We start from the raw sequence: 26697 nt of genomic DNA on the forward strand, positions 1-26697 counted from the left end.
ATGCTAATAACTACTCCCAGGCCCGTGCCATGGAGCTGCAGGATGCACCGTGGAGTGCGCTCATTGTTTCAACACAAGGGGCTTAAAAACAAATAGTTGCCATCTCTGCCTCTGATAGTTTGCCAGGCTTTTAACTTCTTTGGTTTTTCCCTCTTTAGATCATGGTGAGCTATTTCAGATGTATTCCAAACAGCACATTACCCTCAGCCTTTGTTTCTTCTTTTATAAAGAAACTCTTGCTTTAAGGTATATTTACAAAACCCAGAGTCGAAGCCAAATTCCAAAGAACTACTTTCAAATGGCAGGAAATTACTTATCAGAGCGAAGTCCCCCACACAGGGTTACTTATTGATCAGCCAGGCCTAATTATCAGAAACATGACAGATATTCTGGAGTCTTTCCACAGGGTAGAATATCCAACTGTTGGTTTATATATGGGGACATTTTGAAGCTTCTCATAAACCAGGAGAGAGAGAGAGAGAGGGAGAGGACAGAGAGAGAGAGAGAGAGAGAGGAGGGAGAGAGAGAGGACAGAGGGAGAGAGAGAGAGAGGACAGAGAGAGAGAGAGAGAGGACAGAGAGAGAGAGAGAGAGAGGACAGAGAGAGAGAGAGAGAGAGGAGGGAGAGAGAGAGGACAGAGAGAGAGAGAGAGAGAGGACAGAGAGAGAGAGAAGGGGGATAGAGAGAGAGAGAGAGAGAGGGGACAGAGAGAGAGAGAGAGAGGGGGGACAGAGAGATAGAGAGAGAGAGGACAGAGAGAGAGGGGACAAAGAGAACTCCAAGGAGCAGGGCTTGAAGGTCGCATCTGTTATTACTCCTTAAACCAGCATATTTTCAAGTTGTATTCCAAACCCTCTAGTGGGTCACAAAATCAATTTAATGAGTTGGGATAAGTATTTTCTTAATGAAATTAACTAAAGAAAGTGTAAACTGGAAGAAAATAACCAGACTACACTACAAATAGTAAGAGGAAGTATTTCATGAAATTTGTGTTTCAGTTATGCAACATAAACACACACACACACATACAGAATGCATACAATTATACTACATAGAATAATAGGTGAATGGCTAGATTCATAGATGATAGAGAGAGAGAGAGAGATGTGTGTGTGTGTTTCTGATAAGAAGAAAGAGAGACCAGGCATCGGTGTAAAATGTAGTTCATACCATAGGTCATGGTCAAAGAAGTTTGAAATCTATCACCAGGCTGTACCTTCTGGATAGCGACTTCTTTAACTTTGGAACAATGCTTCCCTTAAGGCCTCTCTCATCTGCTTTCCGGTAAATACACCAGCTACATATAAACATCATCTAATTAAATCTCAAACGTTTCTAGAAAACTTTGTAGATTAGACTCAGTGAGATGTGGATCAAATGTCACAGCCATTTATAAAGAGTAGCAAATGAAAAGCCAGATACTGCTTTTAATGATAGGGAAAAGTTCTCCTTAACAACCTGCTCCTCAGGATCATAGAGAAGGATAAAGCAAGCAATAGTTCATACTGAGTCTCAAAAACTGAGGGAGCAACTTGCTGTGTTGAAGATCTTCAGATATCACTTAGTGGGAGATTGGAATTATTTCTTAATATCAGGAATAACCCAATTAATGGCCATAGAACCATCTTGAAGCAGGCAAAAATCTATCGTTGGGACAGGTGCTGGGAAAAAGTTTAAACTGATAATATTGGAAGGAAATATGTCTGCTGGAAAGCATACAAAACCAAAAACGAAGGTGACGGAAAACAATCCAAATTGTTAGAGCTAGAGTGTGAGTTCCAACCACAAATAACAAGAATATCTAACAGGCAGATTGGATAATCAACGAGAACATGGAGATGGTTCACTTTCAGACACTCACATGGCCATCTGCCTTGAACGCAAGGACGGATTATTGTTTGATGTACTGTCTAGTTATTTAGGTGGATGAGGCAGATGTTGGTGAAGTTAAAGAAGGCGGGGGGAGTGAGGAACAGGGAGATGCTCAGCAGACCAGGAGATACTGGCAAAAAGGACTTGGGCCAGCTGCGAGAGTCTGTACACCAAGGAAGCCACCAGAACAGGAATCAGAAGCCAAGAAACAAGATGAGGGTGGAGTTACGGAACTAAGCTTCAATGCAGTCAGGGTATTGAGAACTGGATGCTCTGTCAGCTGTCAGGGCCCAACATCACATCAAGTCACCTTGGAGTGAGTTAAAAGCCAAGCATCTCAAAAGCCTACATCTAAAATCAAAGGCAGAGAAGAGAGCTGCTTGAGCAGTGTGGAAAGGAAGGCAAAAAGGCTGAGAACCAGAGAGAGCCTTAGAAATTCTAGGAGGCCAGCAGAGTGGACTCTACATCAGATGGACGTGGTGTGCCTGGCATGTCGTCCAGAAGAGCTGCACAGGCTCAGCCATGGATGGCAGTGCCACCTTGAAAGGGAACATGTGGTGCAGATCCAGCCTCAGGAGAACGTCTCCACTCAGGACACTGGGGAATGGCTCTGCTGATGTATCTGCTCAGGCAGCTAGCACTGTTTTCCTCTCACCTAACATACCAACTCGAACTTTTCTAAACTTTAAGGTCATTTGTTATTTGAATACCACAACTCTCTAGCACTAATCTAAGTCAACGGAGCTATTACTCATTGCATAACCCTTTAGTGAAAGCCTGTGGCAAGCCAGGTGTCCAGCTAAGACCTGGGGACACACTGTCTTTACCCCCAGAGAGCTTAAATATAGCAAGGGTTGGAAAAGCAATTAAATAAGTACAATAGTGAAAAAACCACCAAAATGGAGTAAGGACAAGCTATCAGAAGGACACTTGCCTTTTGACCCTCAGAGGGTGGAAGAGCCTTTTCTATGTAGATGATGTCTGAGTTATTCCTCCTGAACAAAGAGGAGGAATTTGCCAAAAACCAGGAGACTATCAATGACTCAGTCAATCAATCAAATAGTAACCATCGTATTTTAAGTCCTTACTACGTGCTAGGTGCCATGCTAAATTCTTCTCCTGAATTATATTTTATATAACAATGGTCCTCTGATGTAGAAATTATTATTTTCCTTAGATTATAGGTGAGGATATTGAAGCACAAAAATTCTAAATAACTAGCTCAGAGTTATGCAGTTAATAAGAAGTCTTGAAAAGGTTAGAGACAGAAAGAGTATTCATGAAGTGCTTGGTAATCCATTTAAGGAGTTCAGTTTTTATCTTGAAGACCACAGTGATCCAGTCTGTGACTTTTAAACTGCAGGAGACAGATAAGCATTTGGAGAGAGAGAGCATTTGTGTATAGTTACTCTGGCTTAGGGCTGGCCTAACTCGTGTGTGGAACTCTGTAAACAAACAGATTCCCTTGGTCCCACTCCAAAGGTCTGACTCTTTAGGCCCCTGTGAGCATGAGAATCTGTGCTTATAAAGATCTCCAAGGATGATTCTCATATCAGGCAAATTGGGAATTCGCTGATAAGTGGGTATAGAGAGTAGATTGTAACACAAACTGACAGGAGGGAGATCTGACAGGAATAATGGCATCTTATATTGGAAAAGATACCAAAAGAGATCTAGAGATATAAATTAAGAATGTGTCCATTTATAACTCTGATTTAAAAAAAAACAATGATATGGGTAATGTTTTTTGGGAGGGTGTCCTTGAAAGAGAACAACTGTGACTGGCAAGAGCATGCTGATGAATGCTTCCATTTAAAGATGAGTGCAAGGAGAAGAGCCCACTAAGGGGACCTCCTGTTCTCTGAGATGCGGTGTTCTTTCCCGCCTCTGAGTCATGGTGCAAGTTGCTCTCATTACCTGCATTGCTCTCTGGATGAGCAATGAGCCTTTATGTGCCAATGTACACAGAGTAGACCTATTGTCCTGGTATAGTTATAATAATGCCCCTTTCGCCTTCAAAATTGCCACATGTAGACAAATTATATAATCACCCTTCTGATATATGCAACCAATATATATTTTTAAAAGTTTAGCATTTTAAATGGTATTATTTCGGGTTTTTTGCTGTTTATTTTATTTTTAATTATTTTATTGTTGTTCAGTTACAGCCGTCTGCATTTTCTCCCCACTAAATGGTATTATTTGAAACACAGATATCACTTTCGGGGGAGGGGGAGTGAGGAGTGCTAAGGTATTTCTTCGTACGTTTAGCGCTGAGTGCTGGGTGTGTCAGTCCAATGTAACACATCTCCATTGTTAGATGGGCGTGGCTGCTGCCCAACTGTCTATTATATACTCACAAATGGTTTTTTTTAAATGCCACTTATATTTATACATGTCACAAAATTATAGTTTTAGAGATGCCAGGTACTTTTTCATGTTTGTTTAAAGATAACCCTTTTGAAGAAATAGTTAGGACTTTTTCAAAATACACAGAATTATTGCTTTTGCAAATTTTCCAGAAAAAAAAATTCAGCATTTTAAATTTATTTAAACTATAATTATTGGGAAAAGAGAAATTTCTCCTCGTTCATGCACTTCCTAAATATGCATATGCTTAGTCTGCCATCCTTATTGAATGATGATGCTGTTTTATAGAGGGCAAGATCTCGTTTGTCCAGCTATTAGTTAAATAAAATTCCAAAATTTTCAGAAACCAAAAGTAAGGTTTTACTATAGTATTAACTTCACTCCTTCTCAGACCATAGGGTGAGGCATCTCAGAAGGAAATAAGACCATTCTTTCTCAGAGCCCACACATTCTCCAGGGCCATTCGTAGCTCCCTCATTTCCCAGGTCAAAGTGACATTAATCCTGTGACAATAGTTCATCTGTGACCTGGCTAATCTGTATTTAGTAGAACAGTGCGGAGCTTCTCTGTTTATGTCTGACAAAGTAGTTATAAATCACACTTCTTCTTCAGATCATAAATACACATTTATCTTTAGACTATATCACCAACTGAATCATTCTGATGTAAATATTGCACCTCTTAAGTATAATGAGCTTAATAGATGCTGTGAATCCACAGATTTGTGCAGGATCTCCCTTTCAACAACTGAAAGTGTTTAAATTGCAGAAGCTTTAACATCCTATTGGGAGTGGCAGGCAGGCGTGTCAACAGAGTGGAGCCTACTATTTCCCCTGAGTAATGAATAAGGCAGACTCACCCCCTTCTGCTAGGGAATTATGGTGCTTTTGCTAAACTGACAGGTTTTGGTGGTTCTGTGACCGGCAGTCCAGAAGTGAGTGGTTCAGATGGAGTCCTCCACTCCTTCGCCGTTTTTGGCTCTGTTATCACACAGAAAGGGCTCAGTGGCAAAGGGCTGTACACAACACGGGGTGGGCAATAGTCCGCAGAATTACCCAGCTTTGTAAACCTGGTAGAGACCATCTGTGGACAAGAGGGCCCTGAGATGACAGAGAATCTATGTGGTAGTGGCATTGCCATCTCTTACTTGCTTGGCATCCTCGTCTGGAAACTCAGTTGGCTGTAATTTTACTTGAAGATTAAAGCACAGATTTTTATATGTATCTTCTGTTCTCCAAATGTTTAAAAAAATATAAAATACACCTACATTCACTTCTAACTGGCAGTATTGTAATTCAGCAGATTTCTGTTTTTCACCGAAACCTGGAGTTGAATTGTCTTGAGCCGGAAGGCATCCAAGCTGCTGTTTTTCACTCAGCTATATTTCTCTATAAGCATCTAATTGTTTCAAAAAGTGATGTACAGTATGCAAAAACCTGAATCTAATGCAAATAAGTCTGTACAACACTAAAGTTAACAGGTGTTCTCATTAATGTAAGTAGACATGGAACAATTCTTGAATGTTTTATAAACACTCATAATCATAGCCAAATATGTTACAATAGCATAGAGATACTTACAGACTGCAGCATCTTTTATTCCTGTTGTGCAATCTCAGCACTTATTAATGGGAGACGGTTGTGAGCATTTAACTAGTGACACCGATACCTGTTTCTACTTAAGTCTCTGCATCTTAAATTGGCTAGTATTTCTAAATAAAATTATTGGAAACATAACTGGTGCCACCTGGCCTCCCACAGTTTGCTTGTCTATTAATGTTAATGATACTTTCGTGAAATAAATGGCTGCAATGTCAATAGACCAGCGAAGGGCACCTTACTGAGGCTCTGCACAGGCATTATCCATTAACCTAAGGATTAACTCTTGAAAATCTTAAACTTGCCTCCCATTTCCCGTATTATCAACTCTCACTAAGAAAGGTCCACATGTAAGGTGAGATTCTTAGATGATCTAGATAGATTATCCCTGCAAAGCACACGGTAGCTCTATGCATTGAAATACAGACCTACCGCATTGGTTGACGTCTAGAATTTATTGACTGATGGGGAAATGTAGTCCCAGAGTGCAGTTCTTCCTCTTCAAAGTGGATTGCCTACTTTACTCTGATAAAAGTGTTACCAATAGTTATCAAGACAAAACAAAGAAAAACTACTTACATTGCCTGGAAGAACACAATGGTATTGTAAACTTCAAAATTCTGCGTAAAGGGAGGATGAGTTAAGTATACTATGGCATATTAAACAATAGGATATAATGCATCCACAAAAATGCATAAAATAAATAAGGTTTATTTATTATTGACTAGCGCCCCTTAGGTGTGGGTTGTGCAGTCGCTCAGTGGGTGCAGAATTGCCCTTGGCTTTAGAGTGATGACAGTGTTTGGGGGGGAGCTGAAAAGTCCACAGGGCGCTGCGATATCGACCACTACATCCTACGATGAAGGATATCACGGGGCCACGTTAGAGAGACATCTATTTCAAAGAAGCCTTTTCTGTAAAGTTCACATTTAAATTGATTTGAATAAGAGAAAGGAAGTCAGAGGGTTCTGGGCAAAGGGAACAACCTGCTCTAGGGAAGAAATAAGAAATAGATGCCTGGATGGTAGAGATGCAGAGGAGAATGCAGAGCACACAGGGTCTGGCCGGCCGAATTTAAAGAGTTTGCATTGCAGACTAAGAGCTGTGGGGAATCTCAGAATGATACCAGGTAGGGGAATGGGATGTTCGCTCCAGATTTCAGAGAAGGGAAAACAGATAAGATAGGGAGAGGACTGAAAGATGCTATTATAAAATCCACGTGGGAAATGTTGGCAGTACAGGTGGTTAAATGCATAAAAATGCATTCACAACAGGGCACATGATATCGTTAAAACATAAACACATAAATAATGTTTTTCAATTAGTGAAAAGATATAGAAGGATAGACAACAATTCATCTTGGGGAAAGAGAAATTTTGTGTTTATGTTATACTTTTGTGTTTGTTAAAATTTTTAAGTTGGGCAATACTTAAATAAGTGGTAGAAATAATAAAAATCATTCTTCTTTGAAAATAGCGAGGGCAGCAGTTCCCGAAAGTCACGTGACCAGAGGAGTGACGCTGCACCGTGAACGTTGCTCTGGCTGGAAGCTGTTCTGTGTTTGGCAGTGACTGAGTGTTAGGTACCAATGAGCACAAGTCCTAGTATGATTAGTGTATCTAGATGCAACTACTCCCCCCAAGTTCAAAAATTAACATCAACAGCAATAAAACTCTAAGCTGGTGCCTTTGTACACCAACTGCTTCAATTAGTCACTTTTGTAGTTGTTTTTCATATGAGCACCACAGGCAAAAGTTTGGGTGTAGCTGACTGCAAAACTGTGGGAACTGCTAAATTCTCTACTAATTACTTGGATAGTATTCTTTCATGAATATTGAGAGGACTGTTTCTCAGTGCTTCAAACATTCTACTACAGATGAAAGAATGAACGTGAGTTTTTGTTTGAAATGAATTTTGGGTTGGCCATTTTGTTAATAAACAGAAAGGTAAAGTGGGTAAGTGATATGGGGTGCGAACTTTATTATGCAGAACGAATCTGTGTTGTAAGAATTCATGAACCAAACTTCTTGGGTGTCAAAGGTACAGCTCAATTTCAATTAAAAAGCACTGTTTCTTAAAAGGTTGGCCTTCAACCTTAGATTTCGGAATGCACTTGAGATCTGTCGTATATGTAGTCCAACATTTGTTTACTTTCCATTAAATAAGAAATTGCTTACACGGGCAGGTTATTTTGATATGATGACACCGCTGAGGGTTTCAATAAATGTACATGCAAATCAATCAACCCTGAACACATTGAAAACATATCCAATAAACATCTGGAAACTAATGAACGCACATTTGTTAACACAGAGGGGATTGTGGAAATGCAGGATCCATTTTTGCTCAGGCTTATTTAGTAGCATGTGGATTTAAGAACATTTCACAGAGTCAGAAGAAACAGGGTAATTATAACATAAGGTTCAACATCTTTAGATATGTAGAACATTTTCCATTGCTTAAAACAAATATTCCCTAAGAAAGTATAAAACATTTTTCTGACTTGCAAAGTTTTTGCAGTCTATCATTTAAATTACTTAAATAAAGGGAGCTTTACTGCTCCCCAAAGCTGAGAATATAACACCCTCCATGCATATTAGCTTGTTCTTCTTGACAGACCAGAAAAGTGTTTGTGTGTGCCAATTAAAACAAAAATGGATCCCTAGTGGCTTGTTCCTCACACAACTTCTGAAGACTGCTATCATTGTTTGCTAGGGTAACCCTGGATAAGGCTGCTAGCCAAAGTAAACAAACTTTTCAAAACTTTCATGACAGATGGGGGTTACAAATGCATTTTAATAAGAGGGTTGCCAAAGCAACTTATTTTTTATAATCAGCATATATTTACTTAACATCTAGCAACATTGGGAACACAAGGCAGATACTTTCTCACAAAATGTTTTAACAAGTAACATTTTTGGAAAGACAAATTGAAGACCTTTTACTTCTAACTGATATTTCACCCTCAGTTTTATGTTAATTTTGCTCAACATGTTCGTGAAAATGTTAGGAGTTACTCAGACCTGACTGTAATTTGAGACAGACATGCAGCTTGATAATATAATGTCTTTGGTGGTCATAAACACCTTTGAGACCAAGTAATTTAACTATTATGGTATAACCATGGCAACCTTCATTTGATCAGCTGTATCAAATGTGGCGTGTGATGCAAAATGAAAAAAATGTGAATATGAAGTTTTTAAAAAAACGATTGCTTCAACGTTAGCTCTTTATATCTTACTATTATCTAGCCAAAACATATATCTATATTTTTTGCTGTTAGAATTCAGTAAAGACATGGTCAAGCCCTGACCGATGTAGCTCAGTTGGTTGGGCATCGTCTGGCAAAATGAAAGGTCACTGGTTGGATTCCCAGTCAGGGCACCTGCCTGGGCTGCAGGCAGTCCCTGGTGTGGGTGTGCGTGGTACACATCGTATGGGTGAGAGACAACTGATCTATGTTTCTCTCACACATCAGTGTTTCTCTCCCTCTCCCTCCCTTCTCCTCTCACTAAGAATAAACAAAAAACAAACAATCTTTTTTAAAAGATATGACCAATATTAATAACAAAAATAATTTATATTCACTTTAAATACATTTAGTATATTTTGACATGTTATTTTCATATCCACTTACTTAATTCAAATATAATGATTTCATTATTAAGTGCAAAGTGTCTCCAAACATAATAGTAATTAAATTCCATTCCTTTTAAATGGGTAATCCACTTATTTGTAATACATCATTTAACATTTTTTAGGGTTCTTTGGATATCCGACCTCCTTTATTGCATATTTCCTATATAATTTCAGCTTCATTGAGGTGGAATGAAGACTCCTTTGGTGTACGGTCAAAGATTGATCCTAAGCAAAACGTGAGACAGATTTAGTTCAAGTGTGGAACTGTTTAAGCACTTTGGGGGGATCCTAAGGAGTTTTCTGGGTACCCCAATTCTGTTGTAGGTACATTTTTTCATAGTAGGATGGTGGTTGTTTTTGAGAGAAATGAAAGGAAGAAACATCTGAGTAAAAATGTTGGCTGATCTTTTAAAAGTGTGCTATTTTTAGTATAACAGTAAAGAGAAAAGCAACTTTTGTCTAAGGTTTATATTCCGAATTTCTCAACTAAAGCCGAAATCATCACTGTCCTTTCTCATATTCAGAGAGTCCTTGACTGTATAGGACCATTTGCTGAGAACTAGCGAACCAGAAATCAAGATCTTTGTAATCTCTTAATTCTATCATTTAAAATGATGCCAATTTGATAGAATGGCATTCTCATTTTCTTCATTTGGTTCATTTTCTTCATTTGCAAAATTACTTTATGATAGTGGAGGGAAGCTGCATTTGAAGAATGTTTATTATGTGCTTTGAGATCATTAAAGCTGATTTCACTTTGCATACCAAGTGGTAGTATTCATATTCTTAATATACTAAAGTTCTGATACAATCAACCTTTAACAAATAACGTATCATGACCAACAGTTTATGCATAATTCCATGATGTAAATGTGTCTTCGGTAATTACTCCCTCCTCTGTAATCTTGACGTGAGTATTTTCCGTGCCACTCATATTGGGACTTAGTGTAAAGCATTTTCTATTGTTATTTATCTTTATATGCATATGTCCTATTTATCCAAACAGATTGTGAGCTCCTGAGGGTGGGGGCTGTGTATCCCAGCTTCTAGCAATGTGTCTTATGCTTAATGGATGCTTAAATAGTTCTTGCTGAGGCTTAGGACACTGTTTGGTCAGAAACACAGCCTCTCCATCTCCTGAACAAAGAATTATTTGTGGGACTGATGCTACAGTAGAAAGAGTGCCACTGCGCAAGAGGGAACACATATCAGTCATGATCCCTTACATCTTTAATAATCTCTCACCATGCACTGGAGCCAACTGGAACAGAAGTAGCCAATAACATTTAACCACCAAATATGTTTTACTGGTATCTGTCTATAGCATGAAGTTGTCCAGTGATAGTTACTGGTTTTATTTGATTATGATATACAAAAGATTTGGCAATAACTAAATTAAAATGTCTACCATGTTTATTCTGTGAATCTATGAATAAGTTCAACTTGCTTTTTCTTTCTTCATTTTTTCCAAATTCTCCATAGTAAATTCGATTATTCTTACAGTAAGGAAAAATGTGAAGTTCTAAAACTTTTTTTCTATTCTGATAAAGCAAAGCATGAAAAAAATTTACAATATAAATGCCATTCTATATATTAATTTGTCATTTAAATTGAAATCTAACATGAGGAAGACTAACTGCCAGAATCCATATTGGCAAAGGTGATAATTAACTGACTATATTGAAAAGGGATAGATTCTAATTAATGTAAACACTACTTGTTAAAATTCCTTTAAGATCTTTTAAATTAATGCAATAATACTAGATTTGTTAATGAAAGCCTAAAAAAAAAAAAAACAAATTCCTCCTCATCTCTGATCAGTAGAGTTTGGAGCTGGGATATCCCTGCCTCCAACTTCAGAGGAACCATCTCAAGGACACAGACCAAGGCTCTTAGCCCAAGAGAAAACTATTGTTGAATTAACACCCAAAAGACTTAAGGAATTCGTATGGTAGACATTTGTCCAGTGGATAGGCTGATATAATTGTCCAGACATTTGTTACCAGCAAGAATTCAGATGGATCTTTGTTTTAGTGTGAAAATGTTTTGGACAAATTTCCCTAGACAGGTAATTAAAGGTATGTTATTAACAACACTAGCACATTTCATTAAGACTGATTTGGTGCCAGGATGCATCCCTTCAAAATAAGACTTGGTGAATAGCAAGGATTTCAAGAGGCATTTGTCTAAAGGAGGATGCAAAGCAAAATGGAGACCAGCAGCTCATGCCTAAATTTGTCATATTTTCTGTAAGGTCTTTCTTTAGCAACCTCACCCGAGCATCTGTCAGTTAAACAAAACATGATATAGAAAGAATACTTTAGTATGGCTTAATATCAAATCTTTTATGTCTGTTATTAGTCCTATATCACTTTAGATTGTCATCAGGAGTTGTTCAATCAAAAGGTTCAGTCAAAGCTAACGTTCTTTACTGATGTCTTTTTCCCCCAAGAGTGTTGAAAATCTGATTGTTCGAAGTGCAAATATGATGCAGAAAATCATTTATCAGAAAACCTAAAGAACTCATGTAAAAACATGGTTTGACAACCTGAACTGAAGGGACTTTATCAGTCAGCCAAAGACTTTGAAACTGCCTTCCTCTGAGTGACTGGAATGGAACAGAACAAAGTCAATTACTGACTGTAATTAAGAAGTGGATGCATTTAAACTGTAGAGAGCAGTAGCAGACTTCTCCAGACTGCCTAGTAACTCAAAAGATTAGCGGGAAGACAGAGGAAGGATGTGAACTGTATCTCTCTGGTAGTATGTTTTGAATGAATTGCATTCATATGGTACTGTGATCCAGCTTCTCAAAATGAATTCATAAATCAATGATTACATATGATTAATACAGTAAATATTTGGACAAAGAAACTTTTAAATACATTTTTACTTTTGGTTGTTTTAGCAGTAAAAGATCTCCTGTGCAAGGCAAAGAATGCACCAAAAATACAAATGCATGCTTAAGTACTTACATTTTATCACTGTTTGAACTTACTAGCCTAGAAACTGAACTGTGTTGGCTCTTTCTAAAACCCTTAGAATATAGTAAATCTAATTATGTTTCTTGTTCTTTGAAAATGTTCCTTTTAACAATTTTAATAACGGTTTATTTATAATGGCTGGGAAACATATTGTAGATAATGTTTGGGTTAATTCATGTTTCTTTTTATATGTTAACAAATTCTGATGTGATGTAACACATTCACAATCAAAATATTTACATTTAGATTAGGATGAAGGTAGAGGTCAAGGATGTTACCCATTTTCTCGGGTTAGTTAGAAGTGACCTTATATTTTTTAGATTACTAATTCTGTGGCAACATTTTATAAAGTAAATATTTGGGACTTTATGGGAGTAAAGAACACTGCAAGAGTGTTCAGATAATTAGGCAAGAATCAGCTTAACTGTCTTTTACTAGAAACAAAACAGAAGACTATTTGGAGACTACTTTGAGCCATCCCAAACCTTACGTGCAATTTTATTTTAAAAAAGAGTGATTGGCCCAGGTTATCTGTCGAATTCTAGTGTGGGTAATTAATTTCCTCTTATTTTCAAATCTTTCACTTCTCATAATTGCATATACTTTGGATAGTTCTTCTCATTACAGTTGTAAAACACTGGATTCCATCTCACTTAGGAATGGATGCATTGCAGGAGTGAGTGATGTTGCATCTCTATACAGTTTTTCTAAAAACAATGGCAAATGAATATTTATGTATGAGTGTATTCAAAGATTTCTTTAACACTCTGGGATCATTGTTATTAAATGTTGCCATAAGAATTACTGAAACCTTCAGAGTAAGCTATTTTGGGCAATAATTGTCACTTTAATGATAGAATTATGGAGACATGCTGAAGCTTGATTTGTGATTTCCTGAACCTGTGCCACATTTCAGTGCTCACCTCATATTTAGAGCAAGTAAGGCTGAGAAGAGGTGACCGGCTCCCAATTCACTATGATGAAATGTCAGTCCTCTAAACCTCTGCAGTCTTGCTTGATGTGTGACAGCAGTTGGGAAATGTTCATCTTCCTGTTGAAACAAAAAGTCAATAATACAAAGAGAAAATCTTCACAGTTCAGATTGATGGCCTAATACAAAAAGTGTGCCCATGCCCCCTCCAGTCAAATTCTTCTCGAAGAAGCCCTTTACGTGGGAAATCAAGAGCATCACTCTGTTTCTATAGGGTCCCATCTTCTACAATTCAGCTTCACTGAAATGAAAAATGCATAGTTACATGATAAATATTGCCACCTATTTAACAACCCTGGGAGCCTGGAACAGGGATGGACATTTGATAAATACTCTCTGTGAGAGGTTCAAATATGTAAATTAATGTCTATTCTAATATACTCGCTTTGTGGGGAAATTGGTCCTTTATTCATTTCCTATAGGTCTTTATGATAGGAAAGTAGAAAGAGCCAAGTGTTACTCCTTTGAATGACCTTTGACAAAAGGCTGCATTTAGTCTCTTTTGGTAGATAATCTGTTTTAGAGCCCTCCATAAAAGGAAATCAAATATGAAGATACTATTAGATTTGAAAAAGACAAACAGGAAAGAGCCAAAAGTGCAGAATGAATTCTGACACACCCGGGTGTATTTTTCTAAGGTTCTGACTTAAGTGCATACTGTCTGCATCATTCCAAACTTCCTGGCTTGCTTCTCCCTCAGTTGGAGTAATTCAGCTTTAGAACTACTCTGAGTTAATCGTTCTATTATGAAGACAATAATGTATTTGTTATGACATGAGAAAACAGTTTATAGCGAGCAGTTCAAAGTGATCCTAGTCTCCCAGTTCCCAGAAAGACAATTACTGGAATACAAGCAAATATTTCAATGTATTGAAGTGTGTTTTTTAAAAAAGGGTATATATATTTTTAAATGTAAGAGATCTGTTTTATGCGGTGTGGTTACCTGTCATTTTTCTTTTTTCAGATCACAACAGCATCAGGAAATGAGTTCCTTCTACAGTCAGATATTGACTTCATCATATTGGATTGGTTCCACGCTATCAAAAATGCAATTGACAGATTGGTACGTATTTGTTTTGTCTGTTACCTTTATTAATTAAAACGCTGTCATTAAATCTCACTGCTTAGGCATCTAACTCACAAGTATTTAAATGGGTCCTATGGATTGAGAGATATTAAGTTACTTTAAGTTTAAATAGAGTCCACTAAAAATGTTTCAGCAGACAGGATGTGTGGAACTAAATGTCATTTGATTTTGCTCTTTCATAAACACAGTGCATTCATTTTTAAAAATGAAATAACACGGACACTCATCTACTGGAGACTGTAAAAACCACACAAGCGCTTAATAACTACTGAATTTCCACATTTTCAGTTCACGCAGGCAGTCTGTGATGCATATTCTTGGAAATAAATATCACTGTATTTAAGCCTATACTCCCCGTTATAATACCAGTAAATAATAATCCTTTGTACTTATTTTCATCGTTTTTTCAGTTAAGCTACATTGTTCTCATGAAAATGAACATATCTAGAACTTCATGAAATTACCCTAAATCACACATTCAGAGTATGTTTCTAAAAGAGTCATATTATCTATTACTACTAATTTTATACTGATTTTAGACCAAATATCTGATTTTAGGACACTAATATTTGCAAACTCTTTGAGAAATATTTTTGATTGCTTTTAATAAGGTATACAATAGAAAAATACATTTTCTGTGTGGTTTTATTGCTTTTTGATTTCAGTCTTCTGTTATATAATTTTGATTTGGGGACTGAAACTTTAAAAAATAAATTAACAGACTGACTTTTCCCTATCTCCAATATATGCTTTTTCCACAGGTGTGAGTTCCTGTGCCCCCTGCACCCAGGCACACATTCACAAGCACACACACACATGCAGATTGTCATTAAAAGCGGGCTGTGGGGTTGAACTCTAAGTCTATCATTTGCTAGCTGTGTGGCCTTGGACAAATGACTTATCTCTTTTGGCTTCAGTTTCCTTGTCTGGAAAGAAAGGAAAATAGTAATAATAATAATAATAACAATGATAAACACCTACCTCATCGGATTATTGTGATGAATAATTGAGTTAATGCATGTGGAATGCTTGGAGGAGTACACAGGATTTAGGAAGCACCATATATATATATATATATATATATATATATATATATATATATATATATATATAAAACTATTATTAACTTTGAATGTTAAGCTTAGCATAGAGGCCCCATTCCAAAAATAATTATCTTATTTTAGATGTCTCTTTAAATCTAACATCAAAATAGATCCCAAAATTGTTTTTTGAATTCTTTCTTCCTTGTAAATTTGTTCTGACTAGCTATTTGGTATTTCCAGCCAAAGGATCCAAATAGTCCATCAAGAAACCTGGAATTATTCAAAATCCAGAGATCCTCCAGTACTGACTTACTGAGTCACTATGATAGTGATATAAAAGAACAGAAACCAGAGCACAGAAAATCTTTAAGTAAGTACTTTTCTAACTTGCTCATTTCAAATTTCTCTAACTTACTCCATCCAAATGCAGTGCTTATGAACTATAAATGCATTAAAATAAGACTTTTAATTTTAATGAGCCAAACTTATTCTACTCATGGAAGGCTCATGGCCATTCCTGACCAGGGATTCATGCCCTGGAGGGCAGTCTGGGCATTTTGCTCACGTCATTGTTGGCAATGCCTTCTGAGAAAGTAACTGTTCCTAGGTCGTGGTCTGCACTTACACCAAATATCTGAACCTCTGAGTAATAGCCATGGCGTTCAGATCGGTGACTGATTTTGAGAGTGGGAAATGTCAAGCATCTCCAAACCGTGGTATGCTGACTATTTGATTGCCATACATTAAAAATGTGTGAGGGGCCACCATGGTTGGGCCCAACTTAAACCAACAGACTGTGCAACTTTCCGTACTTTCAGACCACTAGGAAGACTTAGAAATACGGGCTGTGAATTAGATGTTCTCTAAGGTCACATGTAGTTCTAATGTTCTAAAAGAAATGAGTTTGGAATAAAAAGGACCAACCTCACCACTTATATCGTGATCTTGAGTATATCTCATAACCTTTCCCAACCTGCTTCTTCCTCCACAAAAAGGGGTTATCAAAAGGTGTCAGTCACACTTACCTTAGAGGGTTGGTTTGAGTCTCAGATTCCTGAAAGAAGTAGATATCTTTGGAATCAGAGAAAACCAATTTCCCAAAGTCTGAAAAATTATAGTACCTCTCCTGTGTCATCTATCTAGCTACTCCAATCTTCTGATTCACCAGTTTTCTGCCATTTTCTCCAAACAAAATTCAGTATAGTTACATACTAGCTTTTTGAATTTAAGGAGGACTCAGGAAGTAGAGAAGGGATGCTAACAGAATATCTACATATGTACATAAGTACATATTTTATATGACTATATGTATACACACACATTTGTGTGCATTAGGGAAGACCATATATACATATATATGCACATATATATTAACATGCATGCACACTCATACACATATAACAAGAAGAGGAAAGCTATTTATATGTGATAATATGTCTTCCAAAGCTAAATAATTGGGAGCCTAAAAATATAGAAATAGCATGATAACTTCAAGTAGATTCACCCTTTTAAAATTAAGTCATTACTTTAAGAACTGTCCCATAATTTCAATAACTGCTAAATGCATATTTAGTAAGCCAGTTGTTTTAAGTTGCAGTTTAAAATGATCAGTGTTAATGTCTTCAACTTCGTAGTGCTTTGCAAATGTGTTGTGGAGAGTCAGCATTACATTTCAAAAGATTCTTCCACATGACGGTGTAGTTTGGAGTTCTCTCATTTGAACATTTCTCTTTAACCCCTGGTCACTGTCCCCCTTTTACTTCATGTGAGATCAGAAATAAGATAAGATTTTGGAATTAGAATTAAATTGTGAGTATATAGTTTATGTTAATTATATAGCTATTTTTAAGTATACATAAAGGGTGCATGAGGCAATGATCAGTAGATCGGAATCTCAGATAAAACTTCTGCTTGAGAGGAGACCTCACACATTTCTAAAGCCTGGAGCTTGGGAAAAAATATAGGTCTGTAAAAGTGTGTTTGAGAAACATTCAGGCAATGAATTCTTTGTTCAGGAATAGTCACATGAAATGTTTTAGGATGATACTGGAGGTAAAATTCCTATAGACAAAATCCCACTTCCTCCTCTTTAGAATTTATTTTAACTTTTTAAAAATTTTAAATGGTTTGTGTGTTTTTTATTGAATATGTTGGGGTGACATTGGTTCACAAAACCATACAGTTTTCAAATGTATAACTCAACAAAAAATCATCTGCTTACTGCATTGTGCACCCACCACCCCAAGCAAAGTCTCTTTCCATCCCCATTCCCCTCTCTTTGCCCATCTCCACCTCCCCCCAAACCCCCCACCTTGCCTCTGGCTACCACCACACTACTGTCTGTGTCTTTGTATTTTATATAAATAAATAAATATATGTGTATATGTATTTGCTTAATTCCTTCACCTTCTCTCATCCAGCCCCCCAACTGCTCCCCTGCGACAGCTGTCAGTCTGTTCCATGTGTCCACGCCTCTGTTTCTATTTGTTCCTGTTTATTTTGTTCATTAGATTCCACATATAAGTGAGATCATATGATATTTGTCTTTCTCAGACTGGCTTATTTTACTTAGCGTAATAACCTCCAGGTCCATCCATGCTGTTGCAAAGAGTAAGATTTCTTTCTTTTTTTACAGCCATGTATTATTTCATCATGTAAATGTCTCACAGCCTTTTCATCCCCTCATCCACTGATGGGCCCTTGGACTGTTCCCAAACCTTGGGTATTGTAAATACTGCTACAATGAGCATTGGAGGGTACATATATTTTTTCAAATTAGTTTTGGGTTTCTTCAGATATATTCCCAGAAGTGGGATCATTGCGTCAAAAAGCAGTTCCATTTTTAATTTTTGGAGGAAACTCCACAGTTTTCTATAGTGGCTGCAGCAGTCTGCATTCTCACCAACAGTGCACAACAGGTCTTTTCCTCCACATCCTTGCTGGTACTTGTTGTTTGTTGATGTATTGATAACAGCCATTCTGACAGGTATGAGGTGATGATACTCTTTGTGGGTTTAATTTGCATCTCTCTAATGATTAGTGACATTGAGCATGTCTATTGGCCGTCTGTATGACCTCTTGGAGAAGTGTTTATTCAGGCTCTTTGCCCATTTTTAATTGGGTTGTTTGTCTTCTTGGTGTTGAGTAGTATAAGTTATTTATATATGTTGGAAATTAACCCCTTATCAGATGTATCATTGGCAAAAATGTTCTCTCATTAAGTGGGTTTGTTCCCTTTTCATGTTGTTCATGGTTTCTTTTGCTTTGCAAAAGCTCTTTAGTTCAATGCAGTCCCAATTTGTTTATTTTTTCTTTGTTTCCCTTGCCCAAGAAGATATATCTGTGAAAATATTGCTATGAGAAATGTCTGAAAATTTACTGCCTGTTTTCTTCTAGGTAGAATTTATTTTTAATTGAGAGAGACAATTATTTGTTTATTTTGGGATTAAACTCAAGCCTGCCTAAAGTCAAAGGCAGAGACACATATGATTTACTCTAGTTAATTCAAACTGTACCTAATTGTATAATGACCTTAAATTCACCATTTCCTTTGTAGTTCAAAAATAATGATAGCTAGTAAATATTGAGCACTTAATGTTCACCAGGCATTGTTCTCAGGGCTTGTCTTATGCTGACTTAACCGTCCCACTAATCCAATGAGGTAGATAATATCATGAATCCTATTTTATAGATGAGGAAACAGACATGGAGAATAAAGACAACTTGTGCAAAAAGAAGCTATAGAGACAAGTTTCCAAGTTACGCAGTCTTACAGTAGAGCCTGCGCGCTTTACCATTACACTACAGCGGAGAGAACAAATGAAAGCAAAGTCAGTTTATCAACCTCGGATTTGGGTAGAAAAATTATATTAAAATGGGATCCATAGAAATCAGTTAACTGAAGCAGGGACCAAACAACATATTAACAAAATAATTAAAATGAGATATTTTCTTTGGACTTTGATACCACTATTAAAACAAAAGGGTCATTTACTTTTTATGCTAGCCCTAATTTTAGAAAATGCTTCTTTTCTACTTGGGTGCATATTTATAGTTGTAAGCCCTCATTAGGGCTAGTATATATATTTTTTTGCAATGTAGGATACAGTTAATAGCCATCTATTACTTTGAAATAAGTATATTCAGTATTTATGTATTCATTTTCATTTGAAAGCCATAGTGATTAACCCATTCACACAGTATCAAATCAGACTATACACTTGCCATAGTAATCGGCATATTTATATTAGTGGTTTTTAATATTTTTTCCAAGTAAGAAATACGTTGTGTGTAACTCCTCAGACCTATCCTAGATTTGAACACCCAAACTTAGTGTCTTAAAAAAATGCGTTCGGTTTTATGTCACTCTCTTGAGATTACATAATTATGTAGAATTAGCAATTCCAATATCTCCTTCCTTATTAATAGTCCAAGCACAAACTTTATTGCCAGTTAGCTGCCTTTGGCTTCCTGTGCCCTTCATGTTCCCACGAGTTTTGTCGCCAGGATTGTAGACAGATAAAGCCAGAATTACTTTTTTAAAGGCATGTGAACATCATTAGCAGCTAACAGGTGGTCATTTCATTGTCCAGTTTTTCTGTATAACATAGAAAAAATATGTACTCTCAATGAGTGAATTCAGAAAGTTAAGTGCTTAAATATACTTTCATTTTTAAAATATGGTTTTAACCTGCCAACAGTATTAAGTACTAATCAGATATTTTAAGATATCAGTTGAATCCAGAGACAAGAAGCCAGAAAATTCCATGTAAGGGCCAAATCACTGTGGGAAATGTAAGACACCAGCATGGGATGAGAGTGGGAGAGCAGCTCTCCAGGGACGGCTATTACGGAAAGTGGAGAGTCAATCAAAGGAAATGTTAACATAGTTTTCCAGGGAAAGAGAAGTGTCTTCCACTGATGGCAAAGAGGAAGTCCCAAATATAAATCCTCCATCAAATAACCTTGGAGGGGTTTCATCACTATTCTGAGCTTCACTTCCTAAATCTATAAAAATGGGTTTAATACTGTCCTTGCAGGATCATGTGAAAATTTGAAATTAGATATGTAAATACTTAGCTCACAGCAGGCACTCAATAAGTAAAAGCTCTTATTATTATCCTCTATGTCCCCAAGCAGATGGTATCAAAATAGGGCACGAGCCAAGGGTGGTGTCTGATGGAAGACTGGAGCGGGGCATATATACTTGACATCCGCTCCTGGAGTGTAGAGAAAATAGGGGAAAGGAGCCAGGATTGGAAATGGGAGCCATAGCTGCAAAAATCTAAATATGAGCAGCTGGTCTTTCCCCTGGCGACTCCCCAGGTGAAAATGGCAGCCAGGGCATTCTTGGGAGCAGCACACCAGGAAAGAGTAGGAGGCAGCCAAGAGATACACTTGACTCTCTTATACCCAGAAGAACATGTCATTTAAGAGGTTCCAGTTGATAAAAAGGACTCAGCATCTAGTCATTTCACTATTTCTTTAGACGTGGCTCTAGTTTATTCATCCATTCATGTTTTCATTACTAGATATTCCTGAAGGTGCACAGGAGAAATTCTTGATTTCACTTATATATGCTTTCATTTGTTTAAATATTATTTTTCTATTTAGATTATGCTTTACGAGTAGTATATCTCATATTAATCAATTGCTAAACTGTAAAGATTACTTTTATATACATTCAACTTTTTAGCATTATAAATAAGTATTCCAAAATGAATATGATTTAAAAGAATAACATCAAAAGTTAAGAGAACTAAAAGGAAACGAGTTTCCTTTTACTGTCTTTTTATTAAATTATCATAAAAAGCAAATGTGTTCTGGGTGAAATGCTAAACGTATTTATAATAGATATGGATTTTCCAGTTTGATAGCCCTTTCAGAATGTGTATAATAAGGGTGTACGTAGCAGACCACATGGTAAAGACAGAAATGGAAAAATTGGCTTGAGATATTTATACAGTGTAGAAAATAAAAATGCTTGTGAACCTGTAATGATATCTTTGTTTAAAAATTTGTTTGCAAAGAAAACATGACCATGCCAAGTGAAAAAAAGTGTGCTTGAAAAGGCAGTTAATTTTTGTACTAATCTAAGTAATAATAAATAATACTGGTCATCCACAACTGTTAGTAGGCTATGCTGTCAAAATCCAATTGTAAACTGGTTGCTCGGACCTCAACATATTTTCATAAGGAAACCACGCACAAGCCACAAGGCACAATTGGACCTTATGCAGACATTTAGACTGTTGCTTCTAGAGAACAGCTCAATCTGCATTTGCTGTTCCTCTGACCATATAAGCTAAGACTTCCCAGTAACATTGCTTTCCATCTGGTTTCCTTTTCCTCCTCCCCTATTCCTGCACCAGCTCCACAAAACCTATTAGAATTCTCGGGATAGCTTAGGCTAGGAGGGTCCAGAACTCTTCAAATCTCCAGTAGTGGCAATGAGGGGATGCTGAGTCTTCCAGCCAGAAGAAATAGTTGGAAAAGGAGAGAATGGAGGACTTAGGAAAAAGGTTACACCGCATGGGTGGGGAAGTGAGTCCTCAGCAAGGGCAGGTGTTTTTCATAAGAAATGTGTGTGAGGACAGATAAGTCTAGCCTTATCCCAAATGTCAACATTTGAGGAATCTAGGTGGTATGTATATGAATGGATGAATAGTCATGATGCTGTTTTTTTCAGTGTGTTTGGAAATTTCCACAAATTAAAAACTGGAATACATCCACACATACCCACACATGCAAGGCATTATCCATGTTCATAATTCAATAAGAGAACATACATATTTTCTAATTGCAGTTTCAAAACTTTTAATGAATATCAAATTTTCTGAATATGAGTTACATTTACTTCTATGTAATTAAGAAAATTTGGAAGATATTTATTATTATCCAAAATGGAAAAGTCATATGAGTGTCTTGGACAAATATGTAATTAGCAATTGTTTTAAACACATATTGCAAAGCCTGTTCTGGAGACTCACATAAATACATACTTTAAAGTTTCTTCTTATTAAGTATTTTATTTAAAGCAGACTAATCTTGCCGATGCATGAAAATAATAAGAAAAGACATCTGCCGAGAAAATAAAGACAATGTTGCAGATATAAATTATACCTAGCTTTGAAGAAACAGAAAATAAACCCTTACCTGAAAAAGATTAAAAGGTCATAACATTTGTGTAGAATATTAGGGGTTATTGTGTTGTCAAAGAAACAAAAGCTTCTGATTTGGGTAAGATGGTCAACTTCTTATTTTTTTCTAAAATCAATATTGCCATCCTGGTACCAGTTTCATAAAATATCCTCCTGATAAAAATAACTGATTGCATTAGAGTGTAAAAATAAAGATAAGTTTGTTTTACTATAATTATAAGACAGACAGAATATCTAAGAAACACTTAGTATCGATTCTGTTCTGGATTGTCTTCCACAAATTAAGAGAATTTTTTATTTCAAAATATTCTAGTTGGTGAAAAAATTGTAAGGTTTTAAATATAAATTCATGGTGCTAAAGCTGAAGGATTTAAGCATCACAAGAAGAAAAAAATAGTAAAGATTAGACATACACTTGATAATCGAGCATCCAAATTCTTTGTCAAAACAAAATTATTCATGAAGGTTCCAGGGCTGCAGTGAGGGTCTCTGTGACCACAGTGATTGCTCTGAAATGTGTTCCCTAGATAGCAGCAATCTCATCTTCCCCGGGACCACAGATTATTGTTTTAACATTCAGTTTTCCATGAATTATTTGATGAGACTTTGTTATAAGCTGAGCAAAGAATATCTGATTCATCTTTTCTTTCCCTTCTGAGGGGATGATCCTGCCCTCTGACCTGTAGGTGTCCATTGTTATGTATCCTGTAGCATCCGTGACTCGGAACGTCTCTCTAACCCTATCAGCACTCAAACACTAGATCACCCCATCTCCTCCTGACCCGGCAGTAACTTGGTGACCATATGCACCCTTACATGAACTGCATTGAATCAATTGCTGATTTCATTAGGTCAAGTGGCATTTTTCTTTCAATAATAGGCCGAGTCCAAAGGGTTCATTGCTCTAACTCTCAAGCAATATTTCCTTAGCATTAGTACACTGCTGTGATCGTAAACAATAGAAAAAACGCTCTTTGATCTCCTCTGAAAGTTTTCCTCTGTTTATTCTATGACTCTAGAATAGGCATATATTAACACTTCCTTGTAAAGTTAGGCACACAATATTTGTTTGCTCTTGTCATATCACGTCTAACGTATCTTAGTTAAGCATGAGATTTGAGGCATTCTTACAGTGAATCCCTGTGCAGGGAAAACATTCCTTTGAACACAATGATTGTCTCTTTATGAATACAAGATTTATTTGGTGTACTCCTTCTGGTTTCTGCGGTATAGGAACAATGCTACTGTTCTTCAAAATCCTAAAAGAAAGTAATTTGCTTTTTAATTTATTTTGGTGTCCCAAATAGGCCTAATGGTATGCTTAGGAAGAAAATATTTATTGTAAACATATAATCTGTGAGAGTTTCTCAGAAAACAAGTTTATTTCTCATTATTCATAGTAAAGTTCATATCCATGTGAGGAAAATTGGGTATTTCTTCCACCCAAAAGTACAAGAGGTATTGAATCAGTCTGTAAATTAATCTTTCTTTGGTTATTTAAGTGAAACCTGAAGCTAAATACTTCTTATCCCTAATTTCCCTATAGTGAATAACTATACTCTTTTGTATACAAAATTAATTGGTTTAAAAAAATACAGGCAAAACAACAGATGCAATCCTATAAGAGAAAATGTGGGTCTGGAATAGTTCCATCAAAGATGGTACCCTCCAAAAGTGAAGTCAAAGGTGAAGAACAGTTTCTAATCAAATGACTGCATTGGAATGGCCCTGGCTCACGTTACTCAGTAGAACTTGACCTGTGTCCCTTTTTGACTTTTTTCCACCACACCCTCATCCACAATTTATGTTCCAGGAAAGCAGTGTTTATAACCACTGATGTCTATTTTTTCTATGCTGACTTTTACCTTTAAGATCTTCTCTTCGCTAAATTCATATCCTATAAGATTCAACTCAGGCCACACCTCCTCCAAAAAAACTACCAGACCTGTGTGGTAAGTTAGGGGATCCTCCCAGTTTTCTGGCCATACTCAATCTGTATCTTTATCATAGCAATTGCTAAAGTGGGTTTTCACAAGCTAGCAATGGCTGTTTGTTTGTCTATTCTGGATCTTCAGTCTCTGAATAGAACTCTATCTGTTTCACCTGCATATCTGCAACTAACAGAATGGCTTGATACTTGAGAGCACAGGTGAACCTTGAATGCCACATCTTTGAACTGTGTGGGTCCACTTATGTTCAGATTTGTTTTCAATAAATACTGCAAATGTATTTCTCTTTCCTATGATTTGCTCCACAATAATGCCTTTTCTTTAGCTTAATTAAATTGTAAGAATAGAGTATATAATACATAAAACATACAAAATATGTGTTGATTGGGTGTTTATGTTATTGAAAAGGCTTCTGGTCAACAGTAGACTATTTTTGGTTAAGTTTTTAAGGAGTCAAAAGTTACACATGGAATTTCCACTGTGGGGGGTCAACACCCCTAACCCTTGTGTTGTTCAAGGGTCAGCTATACTCAGACATCTGCTGTGTTAAACCAGTAAATGAATGAATGAGGATATTCAAGTGACCATTATAATGTACTTGTTATTCCGTGCTAAAAATGAAGATGGAATTCCTGAAACTTGTTTGAAAAGTAATAATGAATTATTTCATTTTCCTGACCACTTGAACTGGTTTAATATTTTAAGATCACTATTCTGTCTCTCTCTCAATTTCCTCTTAGGACTGTAAATATTAAAGCAATGGTATATTTTATTCAGATCTCGCATACTATGCCTACAAGAATCATGTACAAATAGGTACTTTATTATACAATGAGATAAAAATGACTAAAATCTTGGCAGAGGAGAAAAGAAAAATCCTAGCAGTCCCTTTGCTTAAAGCTACTGTCCTTTCAACATCTTTTAACCCAGGGAAATATTTCTGTCATGAAATCTAACCTCCTATTTTATTTGAAAGAATCACTCTAATCCACACTTACTGTTGCGGCACTTCTATGGGCTTGTAGAATTTTCAAGGCTCTATTTATTGGAGGCAAGGAAAAAGGAGAAACTCTGTAACATACAAAGAAAGAAAATAGTAGTTGTGATAAGTTTTAGAAGACTCTGATAATAATTTTCCTTAAGTAGACTTATTTTAAAAATCTAGTTCAACACAAAGTTGGAAGGTGGTGTGCGCACACTCTTCAAAAGGTGGTGTGGGACTATGTCAGAAACATGGCTCCGAGAGTCAGAAAATTTCAGAGCAATTCTCACCTCCAGGACATGCTAGCTGCAAGATTCAGACAAGTTCGTTAGGTTTCCTGAAACTGACTTACCAGACAAACATAATGGGTACTGTTGTGTAAATATAAAATAATGTAAATATATAAATATGTATTTATACATAATCTAAGGAGATAGTATAAATACTAGTTCTATGGAAAACACATATGAGGCCTGTCCAGAAGGTATCCAGCCATGTAATATGAAAAATAGAGACAATTATTTTTTTTAAGATTTTATTTATTTATTTTTAGAGAGGGGCAGGGAGAGAGAAAGAGAAGAAGAGAAACATCAATGTGTGGTTGCCTCCTACATGCCCCCTACTGGGGACCTGGCCTAAAACCCAGGCACATGCCCTGACTGGGAATCAAATCAACAACCCTTTGCTTTGCAGGCTGGTACTCAATCCACTGAGCCACACCAGTCAGGGCAGAGATAATTATTGAAGAAGATACAAGATACAAGAAACATTGCAAGTTAGACAATGACATCTCAGTCCCCTTTAAATTGGTAGGCACCTTGCTACCTCACGCAGTTCTCCCAGTCACCATCAGCTGCTCCCATTATATTTTCCTGAAGCCCACTGATGGTCTGAAATCTCTTCATTTTCAAAGGTTATTTTAGTTTGGGGAAAAGCCACAAGATTCAGGGTGCCAAATCTGGGTTGTAAGAGCCTGAGTCACCTGGTTGATTTGATGTTTTGCCAAGAAACTCTACACAAG

The 26697-nt window shown here is 36.7% G+C and overlaps 1 protein-coding gene across 1 annotated transcript in view; it reads left to right on the forward strand.

The window, feature by feature from the left end:
• ARHGAP15 (Rho GTPase activating protein 15) overlaps positions 1–26697 on the forward strand; it is a 619281-nt gene that overhangs the window by 285466 nt on the left and 307118 nt on the right. The window contains exons 7-8 of the mRNA XM_024569724.3: positions 14420–14518; positions 15826–15955. Coding sequence (XP_024425492.2) covers positions 14420–14518; positions 15826–15955 — 229 coding nt within the window. The remainder of the gene's footprint in view (positions 1–14419; positions 14519–15825; positions 15956–26697) is intronic.

The sequence above is a fragment of the Desmodus rotundus genome, chromosome 2 (assembly GCF_022682495.2).
Source record: "Desmodus rotundus isolate HL8 chromosome 2, HLdesRot8A.1, whole genome shotgun sequence".
Classification (NCBI taxonomy): Eukaryota; Metazoa; Chordata; class Mammalia; order Chiroptera; family Phyllostomidae; genus Desmodus; species Desmodus rotundus.